Raw genomic sequence first — 22,018 nt, forward strand, 5'->3', positions numbered from 1 at the left:
ATCTCAGCCCCATATGTGGCTGCGGACACAGCAGCAGCCCCATAAACATTTAGAACCGGTGAAACTGAGCCCCCCACCAGTAGCTTTATATCTTCTCCGTATAGCCATTGCCCTCTGAAATAGGACAGACTTACTTTTGTCTAGTTGAGGACCCCAGTGCATGTTATCTGCCAGCCTTACCCCCAGATAGTCAACATTTTTGACTTGTTCAAGTGGAGCTCCACAAATTATCAGCTTCTTTCTGGAAGACCGATGTGGGTTGATTGTCATAAACTTGGACTTTGACGGATTTAATTCTAAACCTCTTTCATGGCAGAAAGCAGCAAAGGTATCTAGCTCACACTGTAGTCCCATAGGGGATCTTGCTATTAAAAGTGTATAATCCGTAAGCCAACAGAGTAGAACAGATACCCCAGCACTTTTAGGTGCATTGTGCCTACATTGGAACATCCTTTTCACTGCACCATTTACGTACAGGCCAAACAATACTGGTGCAAGCATGCACCCTTGTCGAACGCCTCGCATAATGTGGATTTTAGATGTAAGGTCCCCTCTTCTGCTCCATCTGACTTTTGCGTATGTATCTTGGTGCAATACTCTCAGGATCCACAGGAGATCACCAGGAATTCCATATGCTTCAAAAACCTCCCATAAGGTGTCTCTCGGGTACCAGATCAAATGCTGCTCGTAAGTCTATAAATGCCTCAAAGACACATATTTCCTGCCTCAAAGATACATATTTCCAGCATATAGTCATGAATCAAAAAACCGTGTCAAGGGTACTAGTTTTGGCCCTAAAGCCTGCCTGTTCCTCTGCAAGGATCAAATTATCAAGCCAAGATTGAAGTCTAGCCAGGACCTGCCTACAGCAGACCTTCTTGCTTGTGTCAATTAGGTTTATGGGCCAATAATTGGCCGGCTTGTCGCTATTTCCCCTTTTATAGAATGGGATTATGACCGCCCCTTGCCACGAGGAAGGAATACCCTCACCCCTAAAGATAGCATTACTGATGGAGTTGAGATAAGGGATCCATACATCATGTTGGGAAAGATACATATCACACGGGATACCATCAAGACCAGGGGGGGGGGCTTTTCCCTTTTAATTTGTTTTAGGGTGATAGCTGTTTAATTTAGGGTAAACACCATTGCCTCCCTCTCTCTGCTGCCCAATAGGTAAGCTTTACAAATAGAAACACTATGCTTCGTGCTAAACCCCAGTCATGTTTCTGTGGCTTACACTTTATATTGCACCACTCTGCATAAAGGCTCTCAAAGTGTCTTCCATTTCCCAGGAGGAATTACTAGCTCTAGATGGCTATCTGCCGTATGCGTTCCATCCGAGATGCCTTTCCAGAAGGTTTTTCACATCACCTTGTGTAAGGACTTCTGCTAGATCATCCCACTGAGTAATTTCCCATTGTTTCTTTGCCTCTGTCAGGGTAGCTTTGTAAGCCTTCCTGGCTATTACAATCTGAGCCTGGTAGACTGACTTAACAGCTTCCAAGAGACTATTCTTGGCAATCTGACACCTTCTGGTAAAGCACATAGGGGGCAATTTGGGACAAATACCTCTCTTCACGGTCTTCATAAATAGTTTGCTTATATCTCTCATCAATTGAGTATGCAGGTCCGGGAAATTTATGCTGCCTTTGTTTCCATACACTAGTGGAGAGAGCTTCACATGAAAGAGGCTATAGATTTGAGTCAGGATCATACTATTATTCATAACAGCTGGACATTTTAAATTCCTCCGAAACGTGGTAACCTGGACTATATCAACTTTGCTAGTTGGTTTCAAATTTGCACATTTGAAAACACAAAAATCCAACATGACGCTTAATACATGATTTTCACTATCTACTCTGGCAATAATCTCCATATCCAATAAAAAGGGCCACAACTTATTATCCAAGAAGATAAAATCTATATGAATTGTTATTGCTCCTCTTTTGAAGGTTGGGTGTGGGGGGGAGGGGGCAGTCAGATCTTGTATTTCCATTTACTATTTTCATACCATGTGTCATACCTAGGTCCATTAATTGTATAGCTACATTGGATGACTTTTTCCCAGTAACATCTTGGAGCCCTAGTCTAGAAACTGACACAGAATACTTAGTCTTGCCCATCTTTGGGCTATTTCTGTATTACAATCCCCTGCTATACTTTTTCCTGCTCCCCTGTGTAGTTTATCAAGCATGTCAGAAAGTTGGTCAACCGTGGTAGAAAAGCAGCTTGTTAAAACAGATCTTACATATATGTTCAATATGCCCACATACGTAAAACCTTGCTTGGTGGATATACATACTTCTATGCCTACGAGATCACTACTCCCCGAGCGAACAACCTTTACTAAGGGGAAAAGGTCCAGCCGTAACCAGATCAAGAGGCCCCCTGAGGCTCTTCCTGCAGCCGAGGGGATGGCATTTTTGGTAAAGGCCATAAAGCCAGGCCTAAGGACTTGATCGGTAGCCCATGTCTCCTGTAGGAGTATTACATGATGTGAATCTATACAGTTTCCCCATTCAGAATCTGAAAGCTTAGCCTTTATCCCAGCAACATTCCAGGACAGCAGTCTTATGCAATTGGCTTCTACCATGGGCATTCCCTTATCGTCAGCAACTTTAGCTTTGATCTAGTTCTCCAAGTACAATTTACTAGGCCGATCTGTTTGAAGATTTGGGATAATCTCTGGGGGGAATTTCGCCCTGGCTAATGGTCTTCAAGCTTACCATACTTCCCCGCTCTCTTCCTAAGATTTCCCTGTGTGCAGGCCCTACATTACTTGTAATTACCTCTTGTTAAACAACTTCCTTTTGTCCATCAATCCCGCTGTGTGCAAGATTGGTGGCATTTAGGGGCCTAATTTCATTTGAGTCACTAAGTTTGAGTCTTATTTGTGACATTTTTGGTGGCCGGAATCTCAATTTGAGCGCTTTTAGTCCCACCACCAAATACTGGGACGTTAGTTACATCCCTATTGGGTCATGGGAACTATTTGTATTGTTAAGTCGCCTTGCATATAGAATATCTTCTCTGATGACAGACCTGCAGCCTCTAGAATGTATTATCTAGTGGATCACTTTGTTGATAAGAGATTCTTGTGATTCCCTCCCTTCCGGTGGCAATTTGGGAACATTAATCATATGAATATCATATTGATCATTAAGTCCATTATTCTTCCCTAATCCTCACCTGGCTATGTGGATAATTCCCGAGTAAGTTTTCCTCTGGTCATGCTACGTGAATTTACTTGACCCATGGATATATTGCCCCTTATATTCCTAGTTTCAGTCAAATCTATTTTGGCTGCTACAGTGGTCAACATGAGAAGCCAAGTTCTCATGTTGGTAAGATCTAGTTTATGGGGTTGTTTTACAAATATTGGTTCCATCCCATCCCACAGATCTTCCCTTGGCTTATTCCTTTCCCTGACCAGTGTTGTTAATTTATTCAATTTACTATTTAAATTGTCAGCCAATCGACTTATGCAATCCCTTAACTGCATAATTTCTTTCATTAGGGATTGCAACTGATCGATGAGGGATACCATCTCTAATGGGGGGATGCCTAAACGTCCATAGTTTCTACCTCAATTTGCACCACGGTATCCAATATCGCGTATCTATTGGAGCATTCCACTGTGTTAATTTTAGATGATAAACTTAAGATTTGCATCACTCCTGGGATGGGGAAGCCACATGGGAGAGGTGGAAATCAGAGGCATCTTGTCTCCGGCGGAGTCCTGGCTCCATAGCACTCTTTTGGAGTTCAGGGAGCTCAGGCTAGCATTGAAAGCATTCTTTCCCTCTCTCAAAGGGAAAGTGGTGCTGGTGTTGACAAACAACACCATTGTGTGGGACTGCGACAAGCAGGGTGGGGTTGTGGACCCTTTGTCAGTAGGGCTCTGTGCTTTTGGACATGGCTGGAACATCAGGGCATATCCCTGGTGGTTCAACATCTGGCTGGCTCTCTGAATGCCACAGCGAACAAACTCAGCCGTCAATGCCTGGTTGATTACGAATGGCATCTCCATCTGGAGGTGGTGCAAGGTCTCTTTCAGCAGTGGGGAGAGCCTTGGCAGAGAACGCGCAATGGCAGCTGTGTTGCACGTTGGAGTTCCCAGGGTGGCACTCGCCCAGCAATGCTTTTCGTCTTGAGTAGAACTCAGGCCGCCTTTATGCCAATACCACTTCTGCCCAGAGTTCAAGAAGATCAAGAACAACCAGGCCCAAATAATTCTTGTGGCTCCGGACTGGGTACAAAGAGTCTGGTATCCCAAGCTCTTAAGCATGGCCTTCGATACTCCAATCAGACTGCCTCTCCAGCAGGATCTTTTGTTGTAGGAGCAGGGGATGGTTCTTCACCCAAACCAGTACACCAGTACAGTCTCTGTCTTCTTGCATGTAGATTGAGCAGCAGCAGTTGACAGCTTTCGAGTCTAACGCTATCTTGAGAGGCATCCCTCCACCAAAACAGTATATGCCTGCTGTTGGAACACATTTGTGGCACGGTGCACAGATGAGTCTGTTGACATTCTCTGCCCCTGTATCAGATGTCCTCTTGTTTGTTCTTTCTCTAGCCCAAAAAGTCTCTGCTTTGGGCACCCTAAAGGGTTACTTGCCTGCTATCTCCACTTTCCTGAGATTACCTGATCAACCCTCCTTGTTTAAATCACCTATTATTCGTAGATTCCTGAAGGGTCTTACCCACAGGTTTCCTCATCCGCCCTTCATAATGCTCCAATGGTATTTGAACTTGGTTCTTACTTTTCTGATGTGTGCTCCTTTCGAGCAACTTCATAACTGTCCACTTAGGCTTCTTTCTCTAAAAACAGCCTTCCTCGTAGCCATCAGTTTTTCCCGCAGGGATCTGGCAGTGAAGAAAAGGACCATCTCCAGGTGGGTTGTTCTCTGTATTAAAATGTGCTATGCATTGGCTGAGAAGCAACCCCAAGCAATCAATCAATCATGGATTTGTAAAGTGTGGCTAATTACCCATAGGGCCTCAAGGCGCTGAATGTAGACATGCTGCTCAGTCGAAGAGCCAGGCCTTGAGGTCCTTCCTGAACTGCTTTAGTGATGCGTTTTGCCTGAGCTTGAGGGGTAGTGTGTTCCATATCCGGACTGCTAGGTAGGAGAAGGGTCTTCCTACTGCTGTACTTTTCAAGATCTTGGGGATGGCTGCAAGGGCGAGCTGGGAGGAATATAGACGTATCTTGGTTACGTAGAAGGTGAGGCGGTGTTTGAGGTATGATGGTCCTATGTTGTGCAATGCCTTGAATGTGTGGGTCAGTGGTTTGTATGTGATGGGGTTGTTGAATGGGAGCCAGTGTAGGTCTCTGAGGTGGGAGGAGATTCAGCTGTGTCAGGGGATGTCCAGGATAAATCTGTCTGCTGCATTCTGGACTCTTTGTAGTCTTTATTGAAGTTTCTTGATGATGCCAGCATAGAGTGCAGTTTACTGGTGATGAGTGCATGGGTGACTGTATTCCACATGTTGGGGGGAATCCATTTGAAAATCTTCCGCAGGAGACTGAGGGTGTGGAAGCTTGATGAAGAGACAGCGTTAACTTGCAGGTCATCAACTGAGTGGAGTCCAGGATGATGCACAGGTTGCATGCATGGTCAGTGGGGTCGGGGTGTTACCCAGAGCGGTGGAACACCAGGAGTCGTTCCGGGCAGAGGAGGAGCCCATCACGAGATCTCTGTCTTGTCCGAGTTGAGCTTGAGGCAGCTGGCCTCCATCGAGGCGGCGACTGCTTTCAACCCGTTGTGGAAATTCCTCTTGGCTTGAGTAGAGTCCTCGGACAGGGAGAGGATCACATGGGTGTTGGCGTAGGAGACTATGTTTAGCTCGTGTTGCTTGGTGATCTTAGTGAGTGGGGACATGTAGACATTGAAAAACGTCTGGCTGAGTGAGGATCCTTGGGGCACTCCACAGCAAGTGTCTTTAGGTTCTGACGTGAACGGTGGTAGTCTGACACTCTGTGTTCTTCCGGTGAGGAAGGACCTGGTCCAGTTCAGGGCTTTGTCTCAGATGCCGGCGTCGTGCAGTCTGTCGCAGAGGGTGGAGTGGGAGACAGTGTCAAATGCAGCAGAGTGGTCGAGGAGGATGAGTGCGGCAGTGCCTCAACAGCCACCGATGACATGCACATCATGACTGCAAAGAGTGCAGTTATGGAGCTGTAGTTGCTTTTGAATCCAGACTGGGATGGTTCTAGGATACGGTGTGTTTTGAGGAATTCGGTGAGTTGCTGGTTGACAGCTTTCTCCATTACCCTGGCTGGGAAAGGGAGCAGAGAGATGAGTCTGTAGTTCCTCACCTCCCTAGGGTCGGCGGAAGGTTTCTTGAGTACCGGGCTGATTTAGTCTTGTTTCTAGTCTGAGGGGAATGTGGAGGTCTCGAAGGATAGGTTGATGGTTCAGCAGAGCTCCGGTGCAATGGTGGCTCTGGCCAGGTTGAGGATGTGATGAGGGAATGGATCTGAGGGTGCTCCCGAGTGGATGAAGTCCATTTTGTGCTTAGCTTAGCTTCAAGCACCGTCACTTTGGTGGTGCAGGTATTTTTCCATTCACAGCTTGTTAACGTGTTTTTCACTCCTCTTGCTCCTTCTCAACAAGGATGGGTCCACAACATGGAGGAGTCGTAGTGATAAGATGTACCAGGCTAAAAATGTTTACAGTAAAGCAGGGAACAGCTCGGTCTTGGAAAAACACCATGAGAGTTTCTTCAGTTTGTAGCGTGTTTTTCTCAACACCGACCTGGTACGGTTAGCGTTTGAACAACAACTTACTCAATGGGAGGGGTGGTTTCTAGAATTCTCCTGCCCAGTTTGTTTAAACTATATAAGGGGAGGAAGCTTGACAATCAGGGCTAGAAGGAACTCATTCTCAGGGGGGACACCTTGCTAAGAAGATAATCCCATGGGGGTAGTGATCTTCCTCTGCCTCGGTTGCCAGGTTCCTACGACCTGAAGTTGGCAGATGAAGGGATGATGTCAGTGTCAAGCCCCATGGTGATGCATTTTCAATTCTTATTTTTAGCTTTGCATTGTGCATGCATATGTAGTCACTATATAAATATTTTATATTAATTGTGAAAGTATTGCAATCTTTTTGTTTCTGTGATCATTATGGTTCTACTGCTGTGATTAGTTTTAGAATTATATGTGTGTTGCTGCATTTGAAATAAAAGCTCACAATATTCTTTGCGTGTATGAGATTTGGGAAGTGCCTTAATAAACCTGTTACTCAGACTAAGCGTGCTGCAGTCCCTCCATTCCTTTCATGTTGTCTCCTTTTAGTCTGAAGTAGAACAGAACACTTAGGTTCATCTAAATATATGGACAGTTGCAGGAGTCAAGTTTTTCAGTATGCAGCATGAGATCACAAATGTATGAGTTTATTTGAGGTTAAGCATAGAAATATATGCTAGGGTGGCTACCAGAGTCTGATTCAACAAGAAGCTGTGCATGATTCATCTGCAACAGACTATGTATGAAACTGAACATGTTGAATTGGTTGTCCTATCCCAGATTTCTCTGACAAGTAGCTCGCAAACTACTGGTAGCTCTCCTTCAACCTCCTATGCGCAGTCCAGCCTAGTAAATTATAAGCGTTTGCTTGGCAGTATTGATATATGTATATCAAAATGTGTGTATTCAAGAAGAAAATGTGTCTTTTCAGAACTCATAAGCTGATGTTTGGGGAAAAATGGTTGAATTTCCAAAATATATTCAAAGCCAATATTTGAGTAATAAATCACGCAGCATTGAGGAGACTTATTATTAACATTATTACTCTGATGCCAGGGGCATTGCTGCTGTGGCTGTTATGTACTATCTACGTAAAGGGATTCCTAATTTGGCTAAGCATTTTTACATTACGGCTGGCTAACCTGACTGTGCATTTACCAGCAGTGATCATGTCAAGTGCATCAAAGGGTGGCCACTAATACACTTGTCTGATGTGGTAACTATTACAACACTACAATATTTGTAGCTCAAGATGATTTTCAATTAACATAAGCAGCACTTATTACAGAGAAGGTTGGAAACCACTGCCCTATCCCTTCAACACAATTGTTCATCTTCTTCATTATTATATAGTTTAAGTATAGTTATTTTGACTTTGGGTTTCATTTTGCACCACATGCATACCAAGGCTAATTTAGTTTGTTAGCTATAGGTATCTCAAAGATAGGGAAAATTTCCCTTCCCTGGAAAATACAATGGTTTTGCTTTTGGATGCTATAGAGTCAATGTATAAGAGCAAAAATGCTATAGATGTTATACCGGAAAGAAAATCGTGTCTATTTTGAGATGGGGTTGACGATGGAGATAAGTAACGGATGCACGGATTCTCTTCAGGTAAAAATATCTGTACTGTTCTCTCATGCTAAGATCTTTTGTGTCCCAAAGACCAAAATCAGATACCAAAACTTTGCAATACCATGCCTGATCACGAAAACCTTTTCCTTTTGTTTGTTTCAAAAATGTCCATGGCCAATCTATCTACATTTTGACATGTTAATTTATCGTAATCATTTTAGATAAGCATCCCTGACCCTATGAATGGAGACCCCTTGTCTGGGAATAACCCATTGCCCATCAACTATTTGTTAGGTATCATGGGAGGGGTGGTTTCTAGAATTCTCCATTTTTCCCCAAACATCAGCTTATGAGTTCTGAAAAGACACATTTTCTTCTTGAATACACACATTTTGATATACATATATCAATACTGCCAAGCAAACGCTTATAATTTACTAGGCTGGACTGCGCATAGGAGGTTGAAGGAGAGCTACCAGTAGTTTGCGAGCTACTTGTCAGAGAAATCTGGGATAGGACAACCAATTCAACATGTTCAGTTTCATACATAGTCTGTTGCAGATGAATCATGCACAGCTTCTTGATGAATCAGAATCCCCTTTATATATAGGATAAAGTTCCCCTTGCCGTACATTACAATAATATTGCAAATCATTGTGGAGTTCCATGCTTATATACAGGGAGTGCAGAATTATTAGGCAAATGAGTATTTTGACCACATCATCCTCTTTATGCATGTTGTCTTACTCCAAGCTGTATAGGCTCGAAAGCCTACTACCAATTAAGCATATTAGGTGATGTGCATCTCTGTAATGAGAAGGGGTGTGGTCTAATGACATCAACACCCTATATCAGGTGTGCATAATTATTAGGCAACTTCCTTTCCTTTGGCAAAATGGGTCAAAAGAAGGACTTGACAGGCTCAGAAAAGTCAAAAATAGTGAGATATCTTGCAGAGGGATGCAGCACTCTTAAAATTGCAAAGCTTCTGAAGCGTGATCATCGAACAATCAAGCGTTTCATTCAAAATAGTCAACAGGGTCGCAAGAAGCGTGTGGAAAAACCAAGGCGCAAAATAACTGCCCATGAACTGAGAAAAGTCAAGCGTGCAGCTGCCACGATGCCACTTGCCACCAGTTTGGCCATATTTCAGAGCTGCAACATCACTGGAGTGCCCAAAAGCACAAGGTGTGCAATACTCAGAGACATGGCCAAGGTAAGAAAGGCTGAAAGACGACCACCACTGAACAAGACACACAAGCTGAAACGTCAAGACTGGGCCAAGAAATATCTCAAGACTGATTTTTATAAGGTTTTATGGACTGATGAAATGAGAGTGAGTCTTGATGGGCCAGATGGATGGGCCCGTGGCTGGATTGGTAAAGGGCAGAGAGCTCCAGTCCGACTCAGACGCCAGCAAGGTGGAGGTGGAGTACTGGTTTGGGCTGGTATCATCAAAGATGAGCTTGTGGGGCCTTTTCGGGTTGAGGATGGAGTCAAGCTCAACTCCCAGTCCTACTGCCAGTTCCTGGAACACACCTTCTTCAAGCAGTGGTACAGGAAGAAGTCTGCATCCTTCAAGAAAAACATGATTTTCATGCAGGACAATGCTCCATCACACGCGTCCAAGTACTCCACAGCGTGGCTGGCAAGAAAGGGTATAAAAGAAGGAAATCTAATGACATGGCCTCCTTGTTCACCTGATCTGAACCCCATTGAGAACCTGTGCTCCATCATCAAATGTGAGATTTACAAGGAGGGAAAACAGTACACCTCTCTGAACAGTGTCTGGGAGGCTGTGGTTGCTGCTGCACGCAATGTTGATGGTGAACAGATCAAAACACTGACAGAATCCATGGATGGCAGGCTTTTGAGTGTCCTTGCAAAGAAAGGTGGCTATATTGGTCACTGATTTGTTTTTGTTTTGTTTTTGAATGTCAGAAATGTATATTTGTGAATGTTGAGATGTTATATTGGTTTCACTGGTAATAATAAATAATTGAAATGGGTATATAATTTTTTTTTGTTAAGTTGCCTAATAATTATGCACAGTAATAGTCACCTGCACACACAGATATCCCCCTAACATAGCTAAAACTAAAAACAAACTAAAAACTACTTCCAAAAATATTCAGCTTTGATATTAATGAGTTTTTTGGGTTCATTGAGAACATGGTTGTTGTTCAATAATAAAATTAATCCTCAAAAATACAACTTGCCTAATAATTCTGCACTCCCTGTAGAGATACAAGGTCAAAGCCAGAACTATAAGGTTACGGAACTCTGAGGTAACTTACAATATCCTTATCATGTAAGGTAGTGGGTACTTTATTCCTTATAATACATTGTCATACCATCCAACAAACCACTTAAATCCTTGGTGCATAGCTTTCATATGGTTGCAAACATTAAAAGTAAAAATAGAATCTCTAGGGCAAAATCAAACACATCGAAAAGCTTTAAGATATTTATTGTAAAAATATATTAGAATCAGTTAAATACAAATAATTTTAAAAAGGAGGAGGCAGTAGCTCCGACAGTGTAGACACAAGCAGAAAGATTCTTAGTTTTATATAATTACCTAAGGAGTGCAAACAAATTAAATATGTTGCCATAATGATCAGTTTTCTATTTTCCACTGTAAGCTACAAAAGCACAGGAGAAGAAAGAATTTAAACTTTCCTTTTTATTCCTTGAACTGCTGCTTTCGACACACTCCATTACTTGACCTCCTTTCCCCTGGGCTGCTGGCCTTGGCAGCAGCCATTGTGACAGCAAAACTCAAATGTAATAAATATTACAGTTGGGTTCTGTCATCATTTCTTTATATTAGGCAACTGAGTGCATCACAAGAAATCTATGATAAAGAAATTAGACACAAGTTTTTATACAGGGATTGCAGAATCCCATGTGTTATATGGTGTGTTAAACAAGTCATGAAATAGAGTGGTAGGAACCAACCTAAACTGTCTGGGCTGTCGATGGAGAAGCACATAAGAATAACATCTGTGTCTGGGTAGGAAAGTGGTCGAAGTCTGTCGTAGTCCTCCTGTCCTGCTGTGTCCCAAAGTGCAAGTTCCACCTGAAACAGAAGGAGAGGTGGAACATTAATGGCGTTCATGCTTTCATAAAAATAAGGACTTTTAGTATGAGAAATGTGGTCTAGCTTGCTTCTACTCAAACAGATAATATGGTATTGTTGTGTATGCACACAGCAAATTACCATTTATTGCTTAACAAGTTTTGGGATGAGAAATGCACCCACCCACTGCAAGTGTAAAAATATCAGTAGAAATGTTTAAGCCCTCATAGGTTTTGTTTTTCCAAATGACATGATCACATGGAGAAAAAAAAGAAAGGATAAACAATTATAACGTCCCTATGTGCAAAATAAAATACAAAATTCTCTCTCTCTATATATATATATGTATATATATACACACACACACATACACAGACATATATTTACAAGAGTGGCGGTAGGCACTTTGTAGTTATAGTTTGTGTTCAAGCCATTCCTCTGATTTTTCACCATTAATAACTTTGTGCCTGTATGATGAATCTCCATGAAACTTTGCAGACCTATTCATCCCTCTACATTGACACATAATGTAAAGTTTCACTGTGATTGGTGAAGGGGGTGCTAAAATAAAAGGGAGATCCCAAACAGCATTTTTCCACCAATACATTCTCCATGGACGTTGGTATCTTGCGTAGCATTAAAACAGATGAACGGCTTTACATGAAATGGATTAGACATTATGGTGGGCAGATAATCAATTTGGGTATTACATGTAAGTTATTATTTTTTTTAAGTTATAAGGCATTTTACGTTAGTAGTATCTGTGGCCATGGTATTTTCGCAACAATTATGTGGCATTTTGCAGAAGTACATGGCAATGACAAGTCATTATATGATTAGCGAATGACTGCCTTTACAAACGCTAAAAGCAGCTGTGTTGTTTTTAGGTACACTTTATCTGTGTTCTGCATTTCACCCTTAGATGTATATAAGTATTAGGTTTGATATTTTCCCCTACCTATTACCACTAAATTAAAGTGGCACCTATTACCACTTTCTGAAAGTGGTAATAGGTAGGTGTTGGAAAGTGGACTATTGGTAAAGGTAGGTACGTACCAATAGGCCACTAGCCCCCACTAGGTCCAGGTAGGTTTCAATAAATTAATCCCAGCTCAACCCAGTAGTTTGGAAAAGAGCGACAAGTCTTAAATTAAAAGACAGGTGTGTAAAGCATTTAAAAATCACTAAACAGTAAATAAGTAAAAGACAAAACACAATAAAAATGTAACACCAATTTATAACAATAGATTATATTTTTATCTTTAAAATGACACTAAACTGATTAAAATCGGATAAGGTAAACCAGAAATATGAAATTTTAAAGTATTAATGTTTTCTAGCACATAGAAACTAAAAGCGCCATTCTGGTCATACACAACCGGGGCAAAGTCAAATTTTGAGGCCAACCGCGATGGAGCCCTGCTCGGCTACAGCAAGCCGAAGGCCTCTATCAAAAGTTTACCTTCGGACTTAGTCTTTTTCTTGAAGATTTTCTTAGGTGGGCAAAGTCATCAATCTGATCCGACCTTACTAGAGCCCTCTTCGGATTCGCATTGCAGGAGACCTCAGTGAAGAATTCAACCTTTGGACTTAAATTATTTTTTAGGACAGAAATCTTTGTCCGGGCTGAAGTTGAATTTGGATCCGGTGTCCCTGGAGCCCTTCTCGGATGTTCTGCGCAGGAACCCAGGTCACCTTTTATGTTCCGACTTTGACAATTGTTTTGGAGCTTTATCTCTCAGACGTCAGACGACCCTCAACAGCAAGCAGATTTCAAAACATCGTTGCATTGCCTTTCCAGGAGCCTTTATGGAGCTTTTTTTTTTTTACAAAAAGTTCCCCAAACTTCTGGATCTTCTTCCAGAAAGTCTTAGAAGATCCTTTAAGAGTCCACAACTCACCCCAAGGTTCCAGAAGCTCTGAGGTGCTCCTTTAGGGTTAGGACTCCAATTCCCAGAATACACCTGGTCTGAATCTACAGATGACCACTAGCTACTAGTCAGCAGGTCAGTTCCTTCAGGTTTTGATGCAGGGAACTCTGGTTAGCTATTTTTCTCCTGTAGCAAACAGGGATTCTCTTTTTGAACCAGTTAAAGACAGGTAAAGTACTTTTAGTAGTGAAGCCCATGTGTGCAGCTGGTGCAGTCATTTAGAGTGCAGTGTCCAGGTGTAGGTCAGGCGTCCAAGCAGGGCAGTCCTTCTTCTGTCATTGTTCCTTGTAGGGATCCGAGATGTGGGTGCAGCTCAGCCATATTTAGCCTTACTCCTGGGGTGGGAAGCAGGGGGGCAACTTTCCAATCACAGGCAGGCCACAACCCTCTTTAATGACCACTTCCTGGCACAATCAAACCAAGGGTGCAATATTCTTTATAAATCCAAAATTGAATTTTGGAGGTTAGGTCTGGCTGAGTCCACCCAATGGTGTGCCTATGCTCCGTTAACACATCCCTCTCCGAATCTAAGCGGGGGCACCTGGCAGTCTGTTTGCAGGAAATGGGGGAGGTCCTGAGCTGCTCCAAATGTCCTTCCCTCCTTTGAAGACCAGTTTGGCTGCTCACCCCCATCCTGTTTCACTGTCTATTGAGGCAGATCTCCTGCCCAGTCACTTCCTTTGTCTTCAGTCCAGGCTACTTCACACCTCATCAACAAAGCCTTGCAAGGCTGCCAGAGGTTGGCCAATCAGAGAAGGGCACTACAGAGCTGAAATTGTCAACTTTCAGGTAGAGTTCTAAAACTCTTTCCCTGAACTAGTGATATTAAATTCAACAATGGCAAGTTGTTGGATGTATTATAACAATACGTTTAATACCAAATGTGACATATCTAGCTTCTTTTGAGACTTTAACTAAAATAAAGCTTACCCATTTTAGCCTGTTCACTACAATGAGGGGAAAACAATGGCTATTTTTCCTCACCAGGGCTTATAAAACATGCTTACAGCTACACTGCACCAACCCTGGGGGCACTTAGGGCACACCTTATGGGTGACTTATATGTAACAATAAGGCAGTTTAAGACTTTGGAAGTACTTTTAATTCCAATGTGGAAGGTAATTAATTTAAAAGAAGCCAGCAAGGCGGGCCCGCCTTTAAAATGACACTGGGCACCTCAGCAGTGCACCTATGGATGCACTATCTATGCTTGGGTCCCTAAACCTACATGCCCTACCATATACTAGGTACTTAAGGGCAAGCTGGCATAGCCAATTATAAGTAGCCTATTTTGCATGCTCATTTTAATCAGAGCGCAGGCCCTGAGATTGTTTAGCAGTGCCCAGGGCACCATCAGAGTCCGGAAAATACCAGCAAAAAGTGAACAATGGGGGCAAAAAGATAGGGAGCTTCTGCAATCAGCCCCGTTTTCTCACAGTAAGGAAAATATTCATAAGGTTCTATCTATATATATATTTTTTTTATTATTCTTTTTTTTTTTCAAAAGGTACGAAGTACTGTGATACCAAAAGTAAATAAAACAAATGTTTATATTGCTCTGTAGTACCCTATGTTTTAAAAATATAGATTATTATAGTGGATTTTTAATATTTAAATCTTCAGTAAAAAGTCTACGCAGTAGCGTGGTAATACCTACAAATTACTGCGCTACTTAAAAAAAAAAATATCAAAATGCACAGTTCGCCCTAAATTTTTGTAAAAAATATATAGAGAATTATAAATGTATTTCTCTACCAATTAACACTTTAATAAAGTAGTACTAGGAATGGAACATCAATAAAAGCTACTACTCACCTAGATCTAAAATCCTACCCAGAATGCAGTGAAGTGCAGAACGTGAACAAAGTGTACTGAAAATGTCATGGCCGTCTGTTACCTTTGCTATACACGGCCATTAGTCAGTCACATACTGGCTTATGTGCATGTACCACCGTATATCACAACACTAAATATTTAAAAAATTATAACTTTAGAACTACTCACGGTATTCACACAAACTACCAAAAATTACCATTTACAACAAATAATATATTTTCCTGCCACACTGTACAACATTACACTCTATGCCACTCCACTCTACATAACTCCACTATATGCCATTCCACTCTATGACATTTTACTATATGCTATTACACTTTACATCACTCCATTCTACGGCACTACACTCTATGTCACTCTAAGCCAATCCACATTACTGTACCACACACCACACTGTTCCACTACATGCTACTCCACTTTACAACACTCCACTCTATGCCTCTCCACTCTATGCCACTACACTCTACTCCACTTCAGTGTATGTTTTTCCACTGTATGCCACTCTAGTATATACCACTCCACTGTATTCCAATGTAGTCAATTACAGTGTACCTTATGCCACTCTTTACCAATCCACTCAAAAACACTCCACTATACTATATGCTATTCCACTGCATGCCACTCCAGTCTGACACACTCCACTGTACACCACCCCACTGTATGCTGCTAAACCGTACAACACTCCAGTCTACGCCACTCCACTTTACTCTACTACACTGTATGCCAATACACTACACTATTCCACTGTATTCAATTCCACTCTATGGCACTCCACAGTATGCCACTGCAATCTACCCCATTACTCTCTACAGCACTCCATTGTATGGTATTCCACTAAACACTCCACTCCAGTCTACGCTATTTCCACTGTAGAACACTACACTGTATCTTACTCCTCTCTACCCCACTACCGTACACCAATTCACTGTGCACTATTCTACTCTATGCCACTCCAGTGTACACATTTCCAGTGTATGCTACTTCAGTGTGCACCACTCCACTCTACAATTACCCACTGCTCACCACTAGGCTGTACCTCACTCCTCTCTACGCCAGTCAATTCTAGAACACTCCACTGTATGCCGCTCCATGCTACTCCTCTGTACGCCACTCCACACTATTTCACTGTACACCAATCACTCTGGCACTCCACTGTACGCCACTGCACTGTAGACAACTACCCATTACCCTATTCCACTGTACACCACTGCACTCAATGCCACTCCACCCCGTGTAACTATACTCACTTTTCCTCTGTACACCACTCCACTCCACTGTGCAACACTTCACTCTATGCTGTTGTGTATTCCTCTACACTGTACCACACTTCCGTGTACACTGCACTACTCTTCACCATTGTACTCTATGCTACTCTGCTCTACCACACTCCACTTTATGCTACTCCACTCTACCAAACTCCACTGTACACAATTCTACTGTATGCCACTACATGCCAATGAACTCTACGCTATTCCACTCTATACCACTATATGCCACTTCACTGTACAGCACAAAACTCCACTTTACTACACTCTAAGACACTCCACCTCATTTCACTCTACTATACTCTACACTTTACAACACTGTCCTCCTCTGTACTGTACCACAATCAACTTAATACTATTCTACTGGATGACAGTAAACTCTACGACTTCTCAAAAAATGTTTAAAATATAAAACATTAACATTTCATGAAAAAACAAAGGTTAAACCTTTGTTAGAGTTAGAAAAGCTATTTATTCTTTCTATACCAACCAAGCTCAAAATACTCAAACATTAGAAATTCTTCAGTTATAGTTATACATTAAATTTATAATACACACACAGTGTATTAAACATGGTAGCAACACTACATTTACTATAACACATCACTATGCCATGCACTGTGTTCTCACAAAAGATATAATTTACAATGTCAAAACTATTATTGTAAATAATATTATTTTAGATGGTCTAACTGATAATAGAAAGGGTATAAGCAGTCTACGGAGGTGCGCAAGTTATAATCATTCTAAGGCAGAGGTCTTCAAACTGGGGGGCGGGCCCCCCTAGGGGGGCCTGAAGTGATCCCAGGGGGGGCCCCAGACTCTGGCCAAAATAAATATTATACAGATAACAGGCCTTTGTTTTAAGCAGAAGCATGTTATTGCAGTTTTAAAAAGGTAACAGTACTTAACTGCAATGTTTAAATAGGTTTAGACATATTTAAACATTGCCATGTTTATAAAATAATTGTGAAAAATTCTGAGGGGGGGGGCAATGATTTTTAGGGTCGAGCCTGCTTTGCATGCGCTCGCGCATGCGTATAGCAGGGAGACTCTTTAGGATTTAGAAAAGGGCTCCGAGCCCTGTCAACTTCACGTCAGTGCTTTTTATTGGTTCGTGGGCTTCCCTAATTAAATCGGCTTGCTTTCATTAGTCGAAGGCACGCATAGGTCATGCCTTTTCCGGTGGCTAGCCCTCCTCGAGCGCAGCAACCAAGTACAGAAAACATGCGAGGCTCGCTGTTTTCCATCGGGCTGGTGGACTTTTTTTTAAACTAATTTACGAGCCCGATCTCGCTTGGCAGAAGTCGAGCGCTTTACCTACTTCATTTCACTTTTTCGGGTTACGTGCATAAATGCACTTTTGCCCGATAGGTGAAAAGTCGGGTTAGGAGTTTACAACATGATCGGCTCTAACACGAGCAAACGCGAGACCCGATGCATTGTAAATGCTTGTTATTTTTTAACTGGGGGGGCGCGGCATTAAAAAGTTTGGAGACCTCTGTTCTAAGGTGTTCTGTAAATGATAAATTAACGGTATAAGTTTATAAACGTAATTTTTTTGTGCAATTGAACCTAAGTTTGTAGCTAAAGAATAAAGTTATATAAATTTAAAGGTGATGTGTAAATTATAAATTTAATGCATAACTATAACTAAAGACTTTCTAAATGTTTGTATTTAAAATTTGGTTTGTACAGAAAAATAAAGGTTTCCTAGTTTTCCTACTTTTTGTTTTCATTGCCTACATACACACACAGACACACACAAAACTGAACAGGAACAAAGGCGGGAACGGTAAGGATTTTTACCGCCATTTGCTAAGAAATGTTTCTACAATGTTTGAGATATTAAACTGCAGAAGCCTGAATCCTTACCTGCAATGAGCTTAACTACAGGATCAATATCTGAAAGGTAAGTATTGGCTAAAAAGGAAGTAGTACAATGAGGACAAGTCAAAGTGTTTTCAGCTGAGTGAACACAAACACATACTGAGGAAGAGTCACAATCATGATGGTGTTTTCAAGTGACAAATTAAAAATGAAAATGAGGCAAACTCCCCCCTCAAAGATCAGTATGACTTTACCACAGAGGTAAATGTTTTAATTGCATTTTAATAAGGGTAATAAGGAATTTCTAGGCTTAAGGGATAAGTAAGAGCACGGGGTGTTTTGGGTTTAGGGACATGTAGATACTACTAAGGGGGTTGAGAGGTCATGGATAGGTAAGGATTTGGGGAAGTGAGGTTTTTTATTTTATTTATTTTTTTAAAGAGTTTATGGACTGGTAAGGGTACTGAGTTGTAAGGATTTTAGGGTTCAGTAAAAAGTAAAGGTATGGGATCAGTGAGGGGCTTTTAAGGGTAGTGGGAGAAGGAGGGAGTAGGGAAATTAAAAAAAAAATATATATATATATATATATATATATATATTCCTCACCAAAGTCCACTATACATACATACACACACACACACACAAACACATATATATAAATTAATTACAAAAAACAAAGGTTGAAGTGACTTGACATAAAAAAAAAAAAAAACATAGAAATCAAAGGTTAAAGTGATGTTATAGTTGCTCCTTGTACAAATATAAAAAGTATTGTTTTAAACAAAATTCACCACTTATAGTTTACTGAGCTGGCTAAAACTTGCACCTCCGGCATGCAGTGCTTATGACCTCTCATATTACAACAATAATCACATGTTAAATGAAATCACTGATGACACATCACATGACATCATTGTTGAGTGTTTTTGGTTTTAAAAACAATATTTATTATATTATTCACATACCTAAATTAGAGTCAATTTAACCTTAGTTCTTTTCAGTGATATTCTGGAATCTTTATCATATTCACCCAACTTCATCACTGAGCATACCTTTTGGCTGTGCAGTGAAAGGGTTGGAAGGAGAGCCTAGTCGCGGGTGGCCAACCCCTGTGAAGCATGGTCTTCAGGTGGTCGGCAGCAAGGAATAGCACCGAACTCTCCACAGGCAGCCTATGTCCCATTGCTAGCTAACCTCCCCATGGACATCACACGGTATGGCCTCGCAGGGCCCTGTGGTACATCACCAGAGGGCTGGCTTAGTTCTGTAGGAGTCCTATGGAACCCAAAGCATGATTAATATTTTTTAAGTGACCCCAGACAAGGCATGGGCAGGTCAGGGTATTTGTACACTGATCCCTTGCAGCTTTTTTTTTTTTTTTTTTTTTTCCTTTAAACTTCAGACTCTCTTCTAGTAGCTTTAATTTGTCAATATACAGTACTCGGAGAGTACCATTGTACTCTGGTGGGTCTTACTGTCCAGTTATCTCTAATTGTTTTAACCTTAATTTCTCAAAAACAGATTTACACCAAATCACAAAATGCATGCTTGTTGGTGTAGCTTTCTACCAAATTTGGTATAATTCTTGTCAGCGTTTTCTCCTAAAATGCTTCTTAAATTCCTATTGGAAGTTGCATGGGTAAAATGCAATTTGGGCCCCCACTCCAGCTTTTTCTCAGCCTTTGCTTGACACATTACTTCAAAACTTTCCAGGAAGGAGCGGGGGTGGATGAACTTTTGTTTTGGGGAAAGCTCTGTGAACATTCGCACAACAGTACTAATTTTATTAGCACAAAAAAAAAAAATAATAATAATCTTCCTAAGAAGACTCCGACTAACTATAGCTACACAGTGGTGGTCGCCGCTGTATGATGTATATATTTTTTGCTGAGAAAACTAAAGTTTAAACGGACATTATAGTTAGGTGAAAATAGCAGTTAAAGCATATAGTTTTAAATGAAAATACACTGACATTCACCATTTAACTTAATTAACTACAATTCATGCCCTAAAGCTATTATTAATTGTGCTACAGCTATACACAGTGATCAATGATGATATTTCAAATGCTGCAGTCATGTTATCAATGATGTCACAAAACATGCCATGAGTGATGTAATATGCGAGATCACATGATGAGGGTGCAAGTTATAGTTACTTGATATACTGGAATTAATGTCTAAGGTTTGTTTAATGCATAGAAAGATATTATCATACATACTATAAATGGCACTAACATTTTTTTCCCAGTGAATTACTAGGTTTTCTTAACGTACAATATGATGTTCACTGTTGCACACAACGTGGGATACATACATTTATGGATTTAAGGGGTTTTCCCTAAAAAGAAAACAATTATATAGTCCACCACATCCTTCTGTGGAGACTCTATGCTCCCTCCTAACCTTCTCTTACTAAGAGAGTGGACCTCGCACTGGATGTCCATACAGAAATGCAAAGGGACTGAACCCTACTCACTTCTGCAGAATCTCTTGGTAGGCAACCAAGAGACGTGTCAGGAGACCATCTCACTTCCTCCTGAGGTTCTCTGACAACCTTCCCATCATGCTCTTTGTCTTGTTAAAACGTTCCACAAAGCCAGTGGATTGTGGGAGGTATGCTGTGGAGAAGTGGTATGTCACAGCAGCTTGCTCCTACATCTCTCATATAGAAAGAGATGAAGTTGGTTCACCAGTCAGAAGCACAGTGATGCACTACAATGAAGATGTACTGTTACCTGACTATGAGGGGGTGGTCCAATGGACCAATAATGTGTATAACCACATGCTCAAACTGAACACCTATAACTGGTAGAGGCACTAACGGTGCCTGTCTTTCCTCCTGTATTACCATTCATCTGGCAAGCTTTTTCTAATCCAAGTGTACTGCTAATGGAACTTCATAGGCCAGTAACAACAGAAAGTTCCTGTGCACTAATGAAACCCTTAGCCTCTTACTAGTACCTGGCTCCGGATTTGCCAGTCGACTACATAGTACACCATCCTCCCAGCCAACATAGTGTTTCCCAGCCACTCCTTTGATGACCTAATCTGGGGCTTCCTTTTGCAGTCCTACAGGTGTAGAGCACTCTTCCTGTGCCTTCTGGAAGTCATTCTGGGTAGGCCTTCCAACAGCTAACACAACCTGAAGTTCTGGAAATGACCTAGACTCCAGCAAATGGTCTGCTTCGGGAGCCTCATCCTCCTCTCCTCCTGGAGCAGAAGCGATTACCTCTATGGCCACTAACTTCCCAGGACCTGCCCTTTCCTCCAAACTACCTTGTCCTTGGAAATCAGAGATGATCCTAGCCTCACTCAGACTACTGTGAGACCAGTGCTCTGGTCAACACACAGCTGATGGTGTCCAAGCCATAAAGGTGCCTGGTCCTGGCACTAAGCCAGAGGCTATCAAATCACTGCCCAAGAGACATACAGCTCCTTGCTTTTCTCTTATTACAATATCAATCCTAGTTACCCTGCGATTGAGCTCAACCTCAACCCAGGGAAGCGGATACTCAATTTCCTCTCCACTGGCTACCAATCCTGTATCCTTGGTTCCAGCGATCAACCAGTGTAAAAGGCTCCAGAACCCCCAGGGAAGGCACTTTCCTCCCACTGATACGATCTTCCTCCACAAATCCCTCTGTAATAGGATAGATGTGCTTCAGAGCACCTGGGTCCTTCTCCCAAGTGCCCATAGCTACTAGGTTGAATGCAATTGTCCCTTTCTGGTACCTTCA

At 41.7% G+C, this 22,018-nt stretch overlaps 1 protein-coding gene across 2 annotated transcripts in view; it reads right to left on the reverse strand.

Annotated features, from left to right (window-relative positions):
* LOC138299947 (rho-related GTP-binding protein RhoA-D) overlaps window positions 1-22,018 on the reverse strand; it is a 179,784-nt gene that overhangs the window by 13,053 nt on the left and 144,713 nt on the right. For both annotated transcript variants that reach the window (XM_069238674.1, XM_069238673.1), the window contains exon 3: window positions 11,294-11,414. In XM_069238674.1, coding sequence (XP_069094775.1) covers window positions 11,294-11,414 — 121 coding nt within the window. The remainder of the gene's footprint in view (window positions 1-11,293; window positions 11,415-22,018) is intronic.

This window comes from Pleurodeles waltl, chromosome 6 (genome assembly GCF_031143425.1).
Source record: "Pleurodeles waltl isolate 20211129_DDA chromosome 6, aPleWal1.hap1.20221129, whole genome shotgun sequence".
NCBI classification, from domain to species: domain Eukaryota; kingdom Metazoa; phylum Chordata; class Amphibia; order Caudata; family Salamandridae; genus Pleurodeles; species Pleurodeles waltl.